Raw genomic sequence first — 12,616 nt, forward strand, 5'->3', positions numbered from 1 at the left:
TTTGGATAGCACACACTTTAACCTTTCTTCCAGTAATAGTAAAAACTGGTTATCTATGTGTCCTTTCTTGTTCTCTACTGAAATCAGTGACATACTTGCAAGCTGAATGATGCCAACAGACCCAGAAACAACTGATCTCATTCTTCTCAACACCAAGATTTAAGAAAGTAGCTAACAAAATAACATAAACTTCAATGAAGATAAAAATAGATTGTTTCAAACATTTAAGTGAGTGGGTCTCTTCCTTTGGAGTGAATAAAAATCCTTCAAGTTACTGGGTGGAGACCCCAAACTTGCATTTTTAAGTGTCATTAAAGATGATTTTTTCTGAGGCATGTGATCCTTGGACCACACTCAGAAATACTGATTTAAATTCAATGTTGACCCGGGTCCTCACGCAGGGTTATACATCAGAAGGACTTGTACAACTTTATAAAAATATAGGTTACTGGGCCTCACCTCCAAAGAATGACTCCAGGGGTCTGTATTTTTAAAAAGCCCCTGGGTAACATACAACCAGTTATATACCATATTCTATGGAAATATTTATAAGTGATTGACAGTTAAATGTGATGGTTACATTTTTTTTGAGATGTGACTCTTTCTATAACTTGTAGTATATAAAACTTGGAAAAACAGTGGCCCAGAAAAAGAAAAGATCAACAACACTATCGATAAATGCCAAGAGCAGATCTTGATTTCTCAAAAGTATTTTCCATGAGTCTGTTTTTCAGCAAATAGATGTCACACTAATAAAGATGTGCTTTTGAAAGTTATTATTCAGTCATTAATGCTGAGGTTGGCCACAATGTATTTGCTTGGGAATAGTGATAAACCTGCTCTGATCGCCAACATCTGTAGGATTTAGAAGTTACATTTCTAGTCAAGGAGACTGTTCCAGGGTCAAATTACCCAAGGTCACACCACAGGCAGTGGCCTTAGCATGAGTAGAAATGGTGCTTCGTGACTCCCAGTCCAGTTCTTCCCACCTAATTCCCCCTTCCTTCCCTCAGAACTGTATTCCCCAAGTCGCATTTCCTTTCCCTAACCCAGGAGTCAGCAAACTTCTCCCATAAAGGGTCAGGTGGTAAGTATTTTAGGTTCTATGGGTTATACAGTTTTTTTTGCAACTACTCAACTCTGCCACTGTGGTGCCAAAGCAGCCACGGACAACAGTGAATGCATATCTAGTGTGTTCTAATAAAGCTTCATTTACAAAGTCAGATGGTGAGTGTGAGTGGGCTGAGGTATGTTGTCTGACAACACCTGCTTTAACCAAAAGACTATGGTTGTTTAATTTCCCAGTCAGGAAGCTGAAGATTCTACAGAAGACTTCCTTTTCTCAGATGTGGGAATATTACTCCCTTATGAAATTGAGATGACAGATTAGAAAAAAAAGAGATGATTGGAGGTACCTGAATGAATCCTTAAGGATTTAATGCAGAATATAATTTAAAAACACTTTTTCTCAATATATTTTAGTCTTACTATATGTAGATGAAGCCAGATAACAAGCTACTATACAACAGCATGTTAAAAAAACATGTTTATTTTACACTATGTACAATCAGACACATATTTAAAAGCATTGTCAATTAAAATAAATGAAGATCATAAACCACAATTTAGTTTGTTCTTAGTGTATATACTTACATTAAAATATAAAGACCATATACCAAAAAAGAGCCAAGAGTGTGCATTCTGCTAAAACTTGGTATATACATATTCCATTGGAAAAAAGCAATAAAAAATGACTTGAACCAAAACTAAGTTCCTGTGATGTGTAGTAACCATTATACTGTTTATATGAGGTAGTAACTAAATTATTTTGGCCATGTGTTAAACTCTAAATCAGTGGTTCTCAACCTTCCTAATGCCGCGACCCTTTAATATAGTTCCTCATGTTGTGGTGACCGCAACCATAAAATTATTTTCGTTGCTATTTCATAACTGTAATTTTTCTACTGTTATGAATTGTAATGCAAATATGTGATATGCAGGATGTATTTTCATTGTTCACGACCCACAGGTTGAGAACCGCTGCTCTAAATAAAAAAAATAGGAAAATGATCATAAAATAAGGCCAACAAAAGTAAAAATTCCACTAGAAATTTGAACCACTTCACTCTATGGAATGTTACAGCTCTTCAATGTGATTATATGAAATGTTTAGTGTGGACTCTTTATTAATGCTAATTTATTCTTTGTGCATACTGTAGTTCAGACAACTGCAGTGTTATATCATGGTACCGCTATTCTGTGACTCAAAATTTTTTCAAAGGTATTGTTTTTAAGTACAGACAAGCAATCTTACAGATTCTGCTTAAATATAAAAAGACCAGTTACTACAACAGGTGGTTAATTGGTTTGTTTCACATAGAAAACAATCCAAATACATTTTAAAAAGATGTTGTGGCGCCAAATGCATATTGACAATGTCACAGCTTACTTTTGTGACTGACTGCATCACGTATCAATACTTTGTGCAAATATAAACACCAGTGTACTTGCATTAAAATTAAAAACAAGATTATAAAATGATTACAGCCTCCATTATAACTTTAAAAGTTACAAGATTTATATTCATATTACTAAATTACATATAATAAAAATACAATAGTGTTAAATGTACTGTTTCATTGCCAGCATCCCATTTTGTAATATAGTCACACCAAGAGTATACTAAAGAATTCTTAAAATATTAACTCCAATTGCATTTTCATCAACATTTACATTTGTACAGATAAGACACTTACTTGTACATCTCATAAAAGTACATTATCTACATAAATTCTTAGTGTATGTCTTTAGCAATATCAAGTTTTACAGAAAAATACTGCTTATATGTACAAAGATTACATAACAATGAATTAAGCACTTGTGTGGTTCAATATGCTAAATATATCCATACCACTTAAAACAAAAAGCGTCCCCATCTTGTCTCATGCCACAATAAATTACAAGTAACTGAGCCAGGTTACTGCAGCCTTTGTACAGCTTCAAGCATCCATTAGTGTTGCAGTGGTAGTGTTCTTTTTTCATAGTTAACTGTCAGAGCACATTTCTCAGTAACTGTTTTCATGACCCGCCAGGATGTATAAATTGCTATTTGCTGTGGGGTTATCAGTTGGCCTACTTTCCAAAACCACGACCCTAAAAGTTAATAAACAAACAAACAAAAAACAGATAACAAGAAGTTATTCTTGAAACTAATGATAACAGAAAAAGTTTCCATTGCTTCTTCATTGTACGCCTCTATAAATGCTGCTTATTTGGTTTTTGGACAGAAATCACTTGTAAATCACTATGATTAAAGAGCCAGTTTAGCTCTGGGAAGTAATTTTGCTATGCACCCCCGCTCCTCACCACCTCTATTAGGAATAATTGGGGGAACTTAATTTGTTAAAATTTCTAAAAACAATTTATAGTTCCAAAGTCAGAAAATAAGTCAGAATAAAACCCCAAATCCTATTTGGCACTAACATAAAATTTCTGCTTGTTAACATACAGTATTTCCTGTTTCTTGTGCTATAACTTATAGTTTAGATAGTATGTTTAAAACAAAACTACTACTGACAGATCTATATATTCCTATTTCTTGGAAGATCAGGCACATTCTCAAAGGCTTTAAAACTGTGACTTGTGAATTCTAATTGGGTGAAAATATAATGTTGACTATATTACTGGAGAAATTTCAATTCTCTGGAAAAAGAAACCAGTTTCATGCTGGATTTATAAAATACTATGTTTAGTACTATATATATAATACAACCCCTTTCATACCTGTCAGATCCAAGCAGTCTGAAAATTCTGGTGCTATCTGAAATTTCTTGTGTTACCTGTTCAATTAAAATTTAAATTTAATTTCTGAAATTAAAGACATAAAATTTTATACAGGCATTTAACTCACAGCACTCTGGAAAAGAAACATTCCTGTGACAGAAACAGATCCCTGCATGACTGTGAATTTGTTAAGTGGACATACTGGTGCATCAATTTGTCAGTTTAGGAGAAATTGTGGCTAATTTTGAATCATAAAATAAGAGTAGGAAAACCACTTAGTGGTTAAATTATGGAACTCAAGGGGAAACTTTAAAAGCAAAGCACCTAGTCTGTCGTATTTATCAGAAACCTTTCGTCAGTTATGTTGATAGCGAGGCTACTGCAGCAGAAAGCCACTTGGATCTGGTCCTTCTATTTGAAAGGCTACAGTGAGGTCCGAAGGGACAAACGTATGACTTGAGTTTGAATCCCAGCTCTTCCACTTACTAGCCGTGACACTGCACAAGGTAAATGATTTGCTGCAAACAGCTTTGCCTTCTGCAAAATGGGATAAGAAATACCTACATGATAGCAATCTCTTGCAATGGTCTTATAAGTGTTAGTGGGTATAATGCCTAGCTAAGGAGTGCTCAACAGATAACCCCCTTTCTCCTTTCTTCTCCAGTCTCCTGAAATGATATTTCCCCACAGCACCTATTCTCCAAGAAGTTCTCCCCAGTTGGGGAGTTAAGAATAAATCTATTAGAGAAAAACAACAACCACCCACTATTTATGTACTGTTTATTGAATGCAAAACATTTCAAATTATAATGTCCGTAACTTCTCTCCAAAATTTGGTAGGCGGAGAAACAATTTGATTTTGAAAAGAAATTTATTTCCTCAGTACTGCTACAATTAGTTATTGTGGAAACACCAGGTAGTCTTATCTTTTCTGTATCCAGCCCACTTGAAGGATACAGGATATACATGCTCACTCAGGAAAAGTGGCTCCTCATGCCTGATCTTCAAGGAATTTTGGGGTTTGCCTACGAGGGACTGTATTCGGTAAGGGATGCTTGTGTAATCTGAAAAAGCCTGTCAGGTGATTTTTGGGAACAAACTCTTCTTTCTTTTTTAAAACAACCCTCTTATATCCTGCCTAGGATGCCTCTCTTTCACTGCCTACTGTTTATTAGCTGTTGACTGTTCTTACCTCTCTGTTCTGTTCCCTCAGGTGATTTTTAAACATCTTCCAGAGAAGTGGCCCTCTTGTGGGAATTGCTACTAGATACACATTAACAGCAACCTCTCCTGAATATTTACCACAGGCCCGGCATTATGTCAAGCACATTACGTGCTTCCTTTCATTGAACCTTTTTTAATTAAAATTTTTTTCATTTACCCTTGGCATTCAGTATTATTTTAGTTTCAGGTGTTTACCTTTCATTTAATCTTAACGCACCTATGAAACTGTTTTTGTTATCCTCAATTCACAAATGAAAAAATATAAAAAAGCTAAGTGATATACCAAGGTAGCAGTTAATAAAGTGCAGAGCTGAGACTTGAACTCAGGTGTGTGACTCTGACCCAAGCCCACCATCACTGGGCCAGACTGTTCACTTTGTTAGAAGACACGCTCTGAGCTGAATGACAGTTTAGGACATAAATAGACTATTTTCTTGCTTGAAGCACCTAAGGTTCTACTCTCCCTCTAATGTTCAAGGAAGAGCTATCCTACCGAGACTAGCGTGGGGGTGCTGGAAGAATTTCTGATGATTTTACTTGCCTAGAATATTCCAGGCAAGTAACACATCTTATTCATGTTTATAACCCCAGCATTCTCTGATGTAAATGTTGAACTGAAGTGAATATGTCACATGACTTGGAGTTCAATTATTCCTGTAGTTAAATTAAGGTAGGAAGGACTCAGACTATACAGCTAAAGGTTAATAATAGAAAAGGGAAAAGAAGCAAAGAATCCTATAAATGTCAAGTGAATAAGGGTAACAGAAATAGGAGGCAAGGTGGCTTCAAGGGAAATGGAGAACCCTCTGCCATTATCGACTGCACTGGTCATTATTTCTGAAAACAAAGTAGCAAGTGCCTCATGGCAAAGTGCCTCATCAGCACTCTGGTTCCAGGTGATGGTCTGGGAAAGTGGAGAGAAAATCACAGTTGGCTCATGTTCAGCAGTATTAGGAAGTTCCTGTTCTGAATATGAGGGTGATGGATTATCTGGAGGCACATGAAATAGGCACTAAAATTGTCTGAGTAAATGGGGAGAGAGAGGTGGCCGTGAAGTATGTGCTATTACTTTTATCACTAGACTGAATACAGTAAATATTAATAAAGTTAGCAAATCAAGTATTCCCTATACCAGAGATATTTTCTAAAGTTAAATAAAACTGTTTGATGTAGAATTTGATAATGCCTCATGACTATTAAATGGATGCAGTTTTTAAGGTGACTTACCTCATTAGATCTAAAACTTCTACCTTGCATTCCATGTTTCCAGAAAGCCAGCACACTGTCTTGTAGGCAAACTAGCAGGCAAGAACAGCTCAGTTACTGTTAATAGTACAAAGTTCAACTGGTAAGCATCATTTCATCCCTCTCTGTCTGGCATAGCAATATTTCAATTAGTAACTAATGTCAGTCACGCCATATTTATATGGCATTTTTACCTTTGAAATAAAAAAATACTATATAGAATTTAGTCACCTTTTTGACAAAAAAAAAGAGAAAATTTACCAAAAATATTTGTAAAAGAAATTTCTTGATGAAAATAAAAAGGTTTATTGTTTTTTGTTTTTTTTTGTTTTTACCCTGGCTATGTGTTTTTAAATATGGATTACATTTTAACATTTTGAGCAGATGTCCCTTAAAACTGACTTATTATCATCAGTATTTGCTTTGCGGGAGAGAGATGTTCTAGTTGGAGGAAAGAGTAAAAATAGAACCAGGAAGAAGACAAACTTCTACCAACAGATATACTTGCAAATGTCTTCATTTTACTGCTAACGGACACCAGAGAAAGTGTGTATAAAAAGTGAACTGCCTGTCATCCATTTTCCCTAGCACTATCTCATATATGACCATTTCACCTTATTTTTCCTGAATGTAATCATTTTAGAATACTAATTATGTAAGAAATCCCTTCTTGGAAAAAATTCTTGTCAAACAAAATGAAGGAAGGAAATTCTATATACTACTTAAAACTTTCTGATCGGCAGATATAAGCCAAAAATACAATAGAGTATATTAACTAAATTTTAAAGTACTTATAGGAAAATTAGAAGAAATAGAAATTCATAACTTTATGAAAAATAATTATTTCTCTTGAAAGTAAAAAATCTATAAAGAAGATAATATTATTTGGGTTGTATCATAGTTATTAGCTATTTTAGAGAATGTATAAAAGTGAAGACTGATAGTTACTATTATATCCTATATTTTAAAAAATGAGTCCTTAGTAATATATGTTTATAATATTGGGTAATTATCAAATAAATTATTTTAAGCAACTCATCATGCAATTGAACAAAAATATAAAACTGTGACTTGCCTATTGATTCAATCTGGAAATCAAAGGTGAGTTCTGATGATAATTTTCTGCTAGACTTTAACCTTCCTTGGAGATTTACTATTTTTATACAACCTAGAGAGAGAGAGAAAAAGTCACTGAGAAACTACGGTAAGAGGAAACATTATTAAAGTAAGATGTACATAAATAAAAACTTACAGTCCAAGCACACAAGAATGGTGTCTCTCTCCAGCTGGGTTACGTGAGTGACACTTGTCTGTGGAGTATCTGTAAAACAAACAAACTCAATCAACTTACAGAAAAAAGGAATCATTAGAACACAGGACATTAAAAATAAAAGAATTCTGAACATCACTGAAGTTGAAATGGATATATATTTTCAGCTGAACATAGTGGCTGAGCTAGGTTGCTTGTGTTCAGACTATGCAAGAGCTAAACTATGTGAGTGCTCAGTGGAGTATTAACTATAGTCATACGATTGGTGATATAATTATTTTTATTCATATGTGAAATAGTCTAATCTTCCGCATTATTGTTATAACTAACATTTTATTTTAAGCTCAGGAGGCCAGGGACTATGCTTTGTATATCATTACCATATGGCAGTGCCTAGCACATGCAATAAATATTTATTGAATGAATGAATCAGTGAGGGGAACAAATTACTTTGAGCACAAATGAGTTTTAAAAAAGCAAGTATTTTGAAAAGTATGAAGTACTACCAAAATGCAAAGAGGCATTACTTTTGTTATAATGATTTATCAAACTTATTACAAACTGAAAATGTTCAACGACTTGATTTCCATCAGGTAAATGAAGAATATCCGATGGAATGATGTTTGTATGAACATCAAGACCGAAACTGCTGAGCACACTCAAGTCTGGGAACCACGGGTTATGTTTTATTATTTATTTCTTTAAGAATGTCTCACAAAACAGCAGAATACACCTCGGAAGACAGGAGGCAACATAATGCTAGCTCTGTGAATTGTCTCTTCTTCTCGTGCGAACCCATAAACTGCCACAGAGCGACAGAAAGGAGCTCAATGAGAAGACGGAACCACTGGTTGTTTTAAAAATGTCAAACAAATGACTGTCTTAAGTCATCTTCCTTTTCCAGTTTAGTAAGTTACTCAAGATTGGATTTCTATGCACTAATGAGAGAGAGATATAATACCTTTATTTTGCCTAATGAGAAATATTAAATTTATTACTTATAAATCTAGTATATGTCTTGGCCTTACTAAATCAATAAAAATCACAAACCTGATTCTGTAAACCACGAAGAGGTAGAATTTGGATTGACTGTTTCAAATCGAACCACTTGGTTGAAGTCTCTCCCTTTACTGACACCAACACAAACTAATGGGTACTCCTGTTCGGGAACTACCAGCATTTCAAACATTCTAAGTGGACATGGTATAGGAAAATCTATGTGCTAGAGAAAGAAACAAAAATATGTTAAACAAAGGAAAACAAAAGCCAATTAATTTCACGAGAACCCCACTAAGAATTTTTAGTTTTATGAAATATACAAAACAGATCTCTATTATAAATATTGCTTCTTGTCACAGAAACTTGCGGTATGCAGACAAATCCAAATTATGAAGTAACTTTATGAGGATTTTAAATTTAGCACTGCAAATTTTTTAAAGTTAAAAATTACTTAATTTTAGGATATTAGGCCTGGAGGGGAACTTATTAATCACATTCCAACCCCTCTCTTTTCAGAGTTGAAAACTGAGACCCCAAAACTGGGTGACTGGTCCATGGTGCCCCAGCCCTTTGTGGCAGAGTCCTGTCTCCCAACTCAATGCTGCTTCAGTAACACGCCTCTGCCTTCTTATCCAACTGAGCAAAATGGATCAGAAAACAGAAATACAAATTAGCAAGAGACCCTCTTCTATAAGTGTGGTCAGAAAAAAACACACAAGAGAAGCTGAGCTCCATATCTCAAAGTGGTTATATTTAATAAATTAACTTAGTTATAATGCAGCCATTTTAATTTTACATAACATTTAAAATTATTTCTATAGTTCTATAAAGAGATTAAATGAGATCATATTTTTGAAGTCTGGAAAACACTAATTTCATTAATAATCATAAGGGAATAAAACCATGAGGTACTATACATACCTACCAGAATGGCTAAACTCAAAAAGAACAATAACAAGCATTACTCAGAGGAGCAAACAAATGCTCATAAATTGGAGTATAAATTGGAACTGACCACACTGATTAGTTATATTATCTGTTGATGTTGTGCACTCCTGAGGACTCTGCAATGACACTCCTAGCTTTACGTTCTAGAGAACACGAGTCCACACATGCATAGGAGATTTGCGGCTGGGATTTAAAGCTTTATGTGCACCTGTTGCTCCCACATCCCTTCCTTCCCCGTGACTGCTGGAGAGCCTTCATCAACACCCTCCAAAACCCCTCTCTCTAGTTCTCCCATTACCTGGGAGTATGCTTTGCACACAATCTGTCATATTTTTAATAAGGTAAAACACTTTAAATAATTCTCTTTGAAATGTGGTAAGAGCAGCAAAGCATCGAAAAAATAATGCTTTTGCTTAATTTTGTCAGCAAATAAGAAAACCAACAGATTTTGAACACTTCTGCTTAGCTTCCAATCCTAACGAAGCAATGAGTATGAGTCACTGACTGAAGAGGATTCCTGTGCAATCGTTTCAAATGCAGTTGCTGTTGGTGATAGTTCTTGAGGGCAGTGACTGTATCTTACTCAACTTTGTCTCTCTAGTTAAACAGCACTGTGCCTGCTTTGTAATAAGAACAAAAATGTTTTCTGAGAATGTCTTTAATTTGTAAGTTTTATTTATGACAAAAATGTTGTTTAGTGAAGCAAAAGCTTTGTCAGAAATGTCATTAAGAGGAAGGAAGGATATAGAAAGCATAAGAATCTTTTTGAACACATCTGATACGCGCTGTAGTATAGGAACATCATAAATACTTATCAAAATAATGTCAAATACAGAAACAATGTACAGATAGTTTTGAGCAGAGAGACAGAAAGAGTTGGGCTGAGATTAAAGGGAGTAGTAGGTAAGAGCCTGTAGCTCAGGGAATTTAAGTGAGAAATCTTGAGGGAGACTTGCAAGTAGAAATGTACTGTAAATCTACTATCTTAAAATAGTAAGAAATAAAGGGCTCTGAAGACATGGGAAGCTTAAAAAGTGCCCATCCATCTTTTCCCTAGGCCAGGTAGATGGCACAAGGAAGCATGGCCCCGACTAACGAAGCCAAAGTGAAATGTTTAATAACTTAATCTAGATAAAGTAGCAAAGAAAAGACCTTTAAAAAATCCATTTGGAATTTCCTTGGTGTGACTAAGCCTGTACTTCACAGAGTTTTTCCTCAAATTTAAGTTATAGCTGAGTAATATTAAATATTTTTTAATATATTCATTAACTAGCACTGGTTGGGCATCATCCCATGCATTGAAGGGTGATCCTGGTTGGGGGCTCAGTCCCAGGTCGGGGGTGTGCAGGAGGCAGCCTCAATGTTCTGCTCTCACATTGATGTTTCTCTCTCTCTTCCCTGCTTCCTTTCTCTCTAAAAATTAATAAAATATTAAAACATATATTCATTAATTCAAGATTCTAGAGAAGCCCAGGCATAAAACAAAACAAAACAAAATAAAACAAAACAACCATCCAAGGGAAAGCCTGGGCAAATTAACAGGTAGGCATATAATCAAAATAAATAATTTCCCCCTCATACGGCATCTCCTGTCCTCATCCCTTGGCCAAACACCAAACTGCAGGTTGTTTCTCTACTGTGTTGGAGCAGGTCAAGCAGAGAACATATTCAGGCATGTCACTGCTCTTTTAGCACATATTTTTGACCCCATCAGACTATATATAGATTTGCGAGACACTATTTCTAGCTCCTACTGCCATATCCCTGCACTATTTCTCTAGTGCAGTGGTTCTCAACCGTCCTAATGCCGCGACTCTTTAATACAGTTCCTCATGTTGTGGTGACCCCCAACCATAAAATTCGTTTCGTTGCTACTTCATAACTGTAATTTTGCTACTGTTATGAATCATAATGTAAATATCTGATATGCAGGATGTATTTAGGCGACCCCTGTGAAAGGGGAGTTCGACCCCCCAAAGGGGTTGCGACCCACAGGTTGAGAACCGCTGCTCTAGTGTCTTTCAAAACTTTTTTCAGGCCAAGTGAGTTCCTTACAATTGGGCAGATTTCCACTACCTTGCCACATAATCCAAAATCATTAAGTTAACTTGAGAATTAACTGGGGAAAAAAAATTTTTTTGAAAGAACAGGAAATTGGTCTTAACTCAGCTTTTATATTAAGAATGACTTAGGTTGACTTTCATGCTTACCTTAATTAACATGAATTTCTGCATTGGTTCAACCCATTCCAATAGAACAATGCTAGTCTGAAGTGCCCCACATAGGTATTTATGGCCTGTGTAAGGATTTCTCACTGTCGAGGCAAAAAAATATAGTAAGTTCTCTTATGATACAAAGTCCTTACGATAATAGTTACATGCTCCACACACAAACAAATAAAAGCTGTCTGCCAGTTCAATTTCTTAGTTAAACTACAGGATGCAAAAGAAATACTGCCTCAGGGAACAGCATGAAACTCCCTCATCACTTGCACGATTTTTGTTTGTCTGCACAAACGAATTTGCTGGTTGTTATGAGACCTGGGGGCCAGAAGAAGGACTTAGGTCTTAAGGTAGCAGGACGATTTGGGGAGAAGTTGCCAAATTGATAGGCTATAGCACATTTAGGGAGTAGTGATTCAGGGTGCTTTTGGTAGTAATGTTCAGAGGCAGTAATGCTTTGATTATAACAATACGATGACATAAATCACATCTCAAAATACAGATTTACAAATAATAAAACTGAACTAAGAGTTTTTTAAGGGAAGAAAACTATTTTTTTTTGTCTTTGCTATATGCAAATAAAACAGCTAGTTATTATGGGATGAGTGAGGAATTTAGGATAGAGGTATGTAGAAAGAAAGGGAAATTCAACCTTCACAGCATAAGGTTTCACAATTAAAGGTATTAAAATATATGCTCACTGACTATCTGCAGTCTCATAAGCCTTTACAAAGTACAATGGTGAATGGTAAATAACAGGTCCTTTGGAAAATAGGGTGTCATAAAGTGTTGTAATAAAAAGTTATTCTACTTTCTCCATTTACCCAGTCAATAAATTATTTGCAAAACAACTGTTTTGTGCAAGGTATTATACTAGGTTTAGTTTACATGGAGACAGAATTCAAGACATTTGTTACTTCGGGGG

The 12,616-nt window shown here is 35.3% G+C and overlaps 1 protein-coding gene across 7 annotated transcripts in view; it reads right to left on the reverse strand.

Annotated features, from left to right (window-relative positions):
* Nucleotides 1-2,556: 2,556 nt before the first annotated feature.
* The window catches only part of MAP4K3 (mitogen-activated protein kinase kinase kinase kinase 3), a 68,436-nt gene continuing 58,376 nt past the window's right edge, over nucleotides 2,557-12,616 (reverse strand). For 6 of the 7 annotated variants that reach the window (XM_006755933.2, XM_006755935.2, XM_006755931.2 and 3 more), the window contains 7 exons: nucleotides 11,680-11,783; nucleotides 8,573-8,744; nucleotides 7,505-7,573; nucleotides 7,328-7,420; nucleotides 6,235-6,305; nucleotides 3,784-3,839; nucleotides 2,557-3,153 (listed from right to left, as the gene is read on the reverse strand). In XM_006755933.2, the coding sequence (XP_006755996.2) occupies nucleotides 3,066-3,153; nucleotides 3,784-3,839; nucleotides 6,235-6,305; nucleotides 7,328-7,420; nucleotides 7,505-7,573; nucleotides 8,573-8,744; nucleotides 11,680-11,783 (653 nt within the window). In that variant the 3' untranslated portion in view covers nucleotides 2,557-3,065. Of the gene's footprint in view, nucleotides 3,154-3,783; nucleotides 3,840-6,231; nucleotides 6,331-7,327; nucleotides 7,421-7,504; nucleotides 7,574-8,572; nucleotides 8,745-11,679; nucleotides 11,784-12,616 lie in introns of those variants that run through there. The other variant, XM_015558880.1, reaches the window with a different exon arrangement.

This window comes from Myotis davidii, unplaced genomic scaffold (assembly GCF_000327345.1).
Source record: "Myotis davidii unplaced genomic scaffold, ASM32734v1 scaffold151, whole genome shotgun sequence".
In the NCBI taxonomy this organism is placed as follows: Eukaryota; Metazoa; Chordata; class Mammalia; order Chiroptera; family Vespertilionidae; genus Myotis; species Myotis davidii.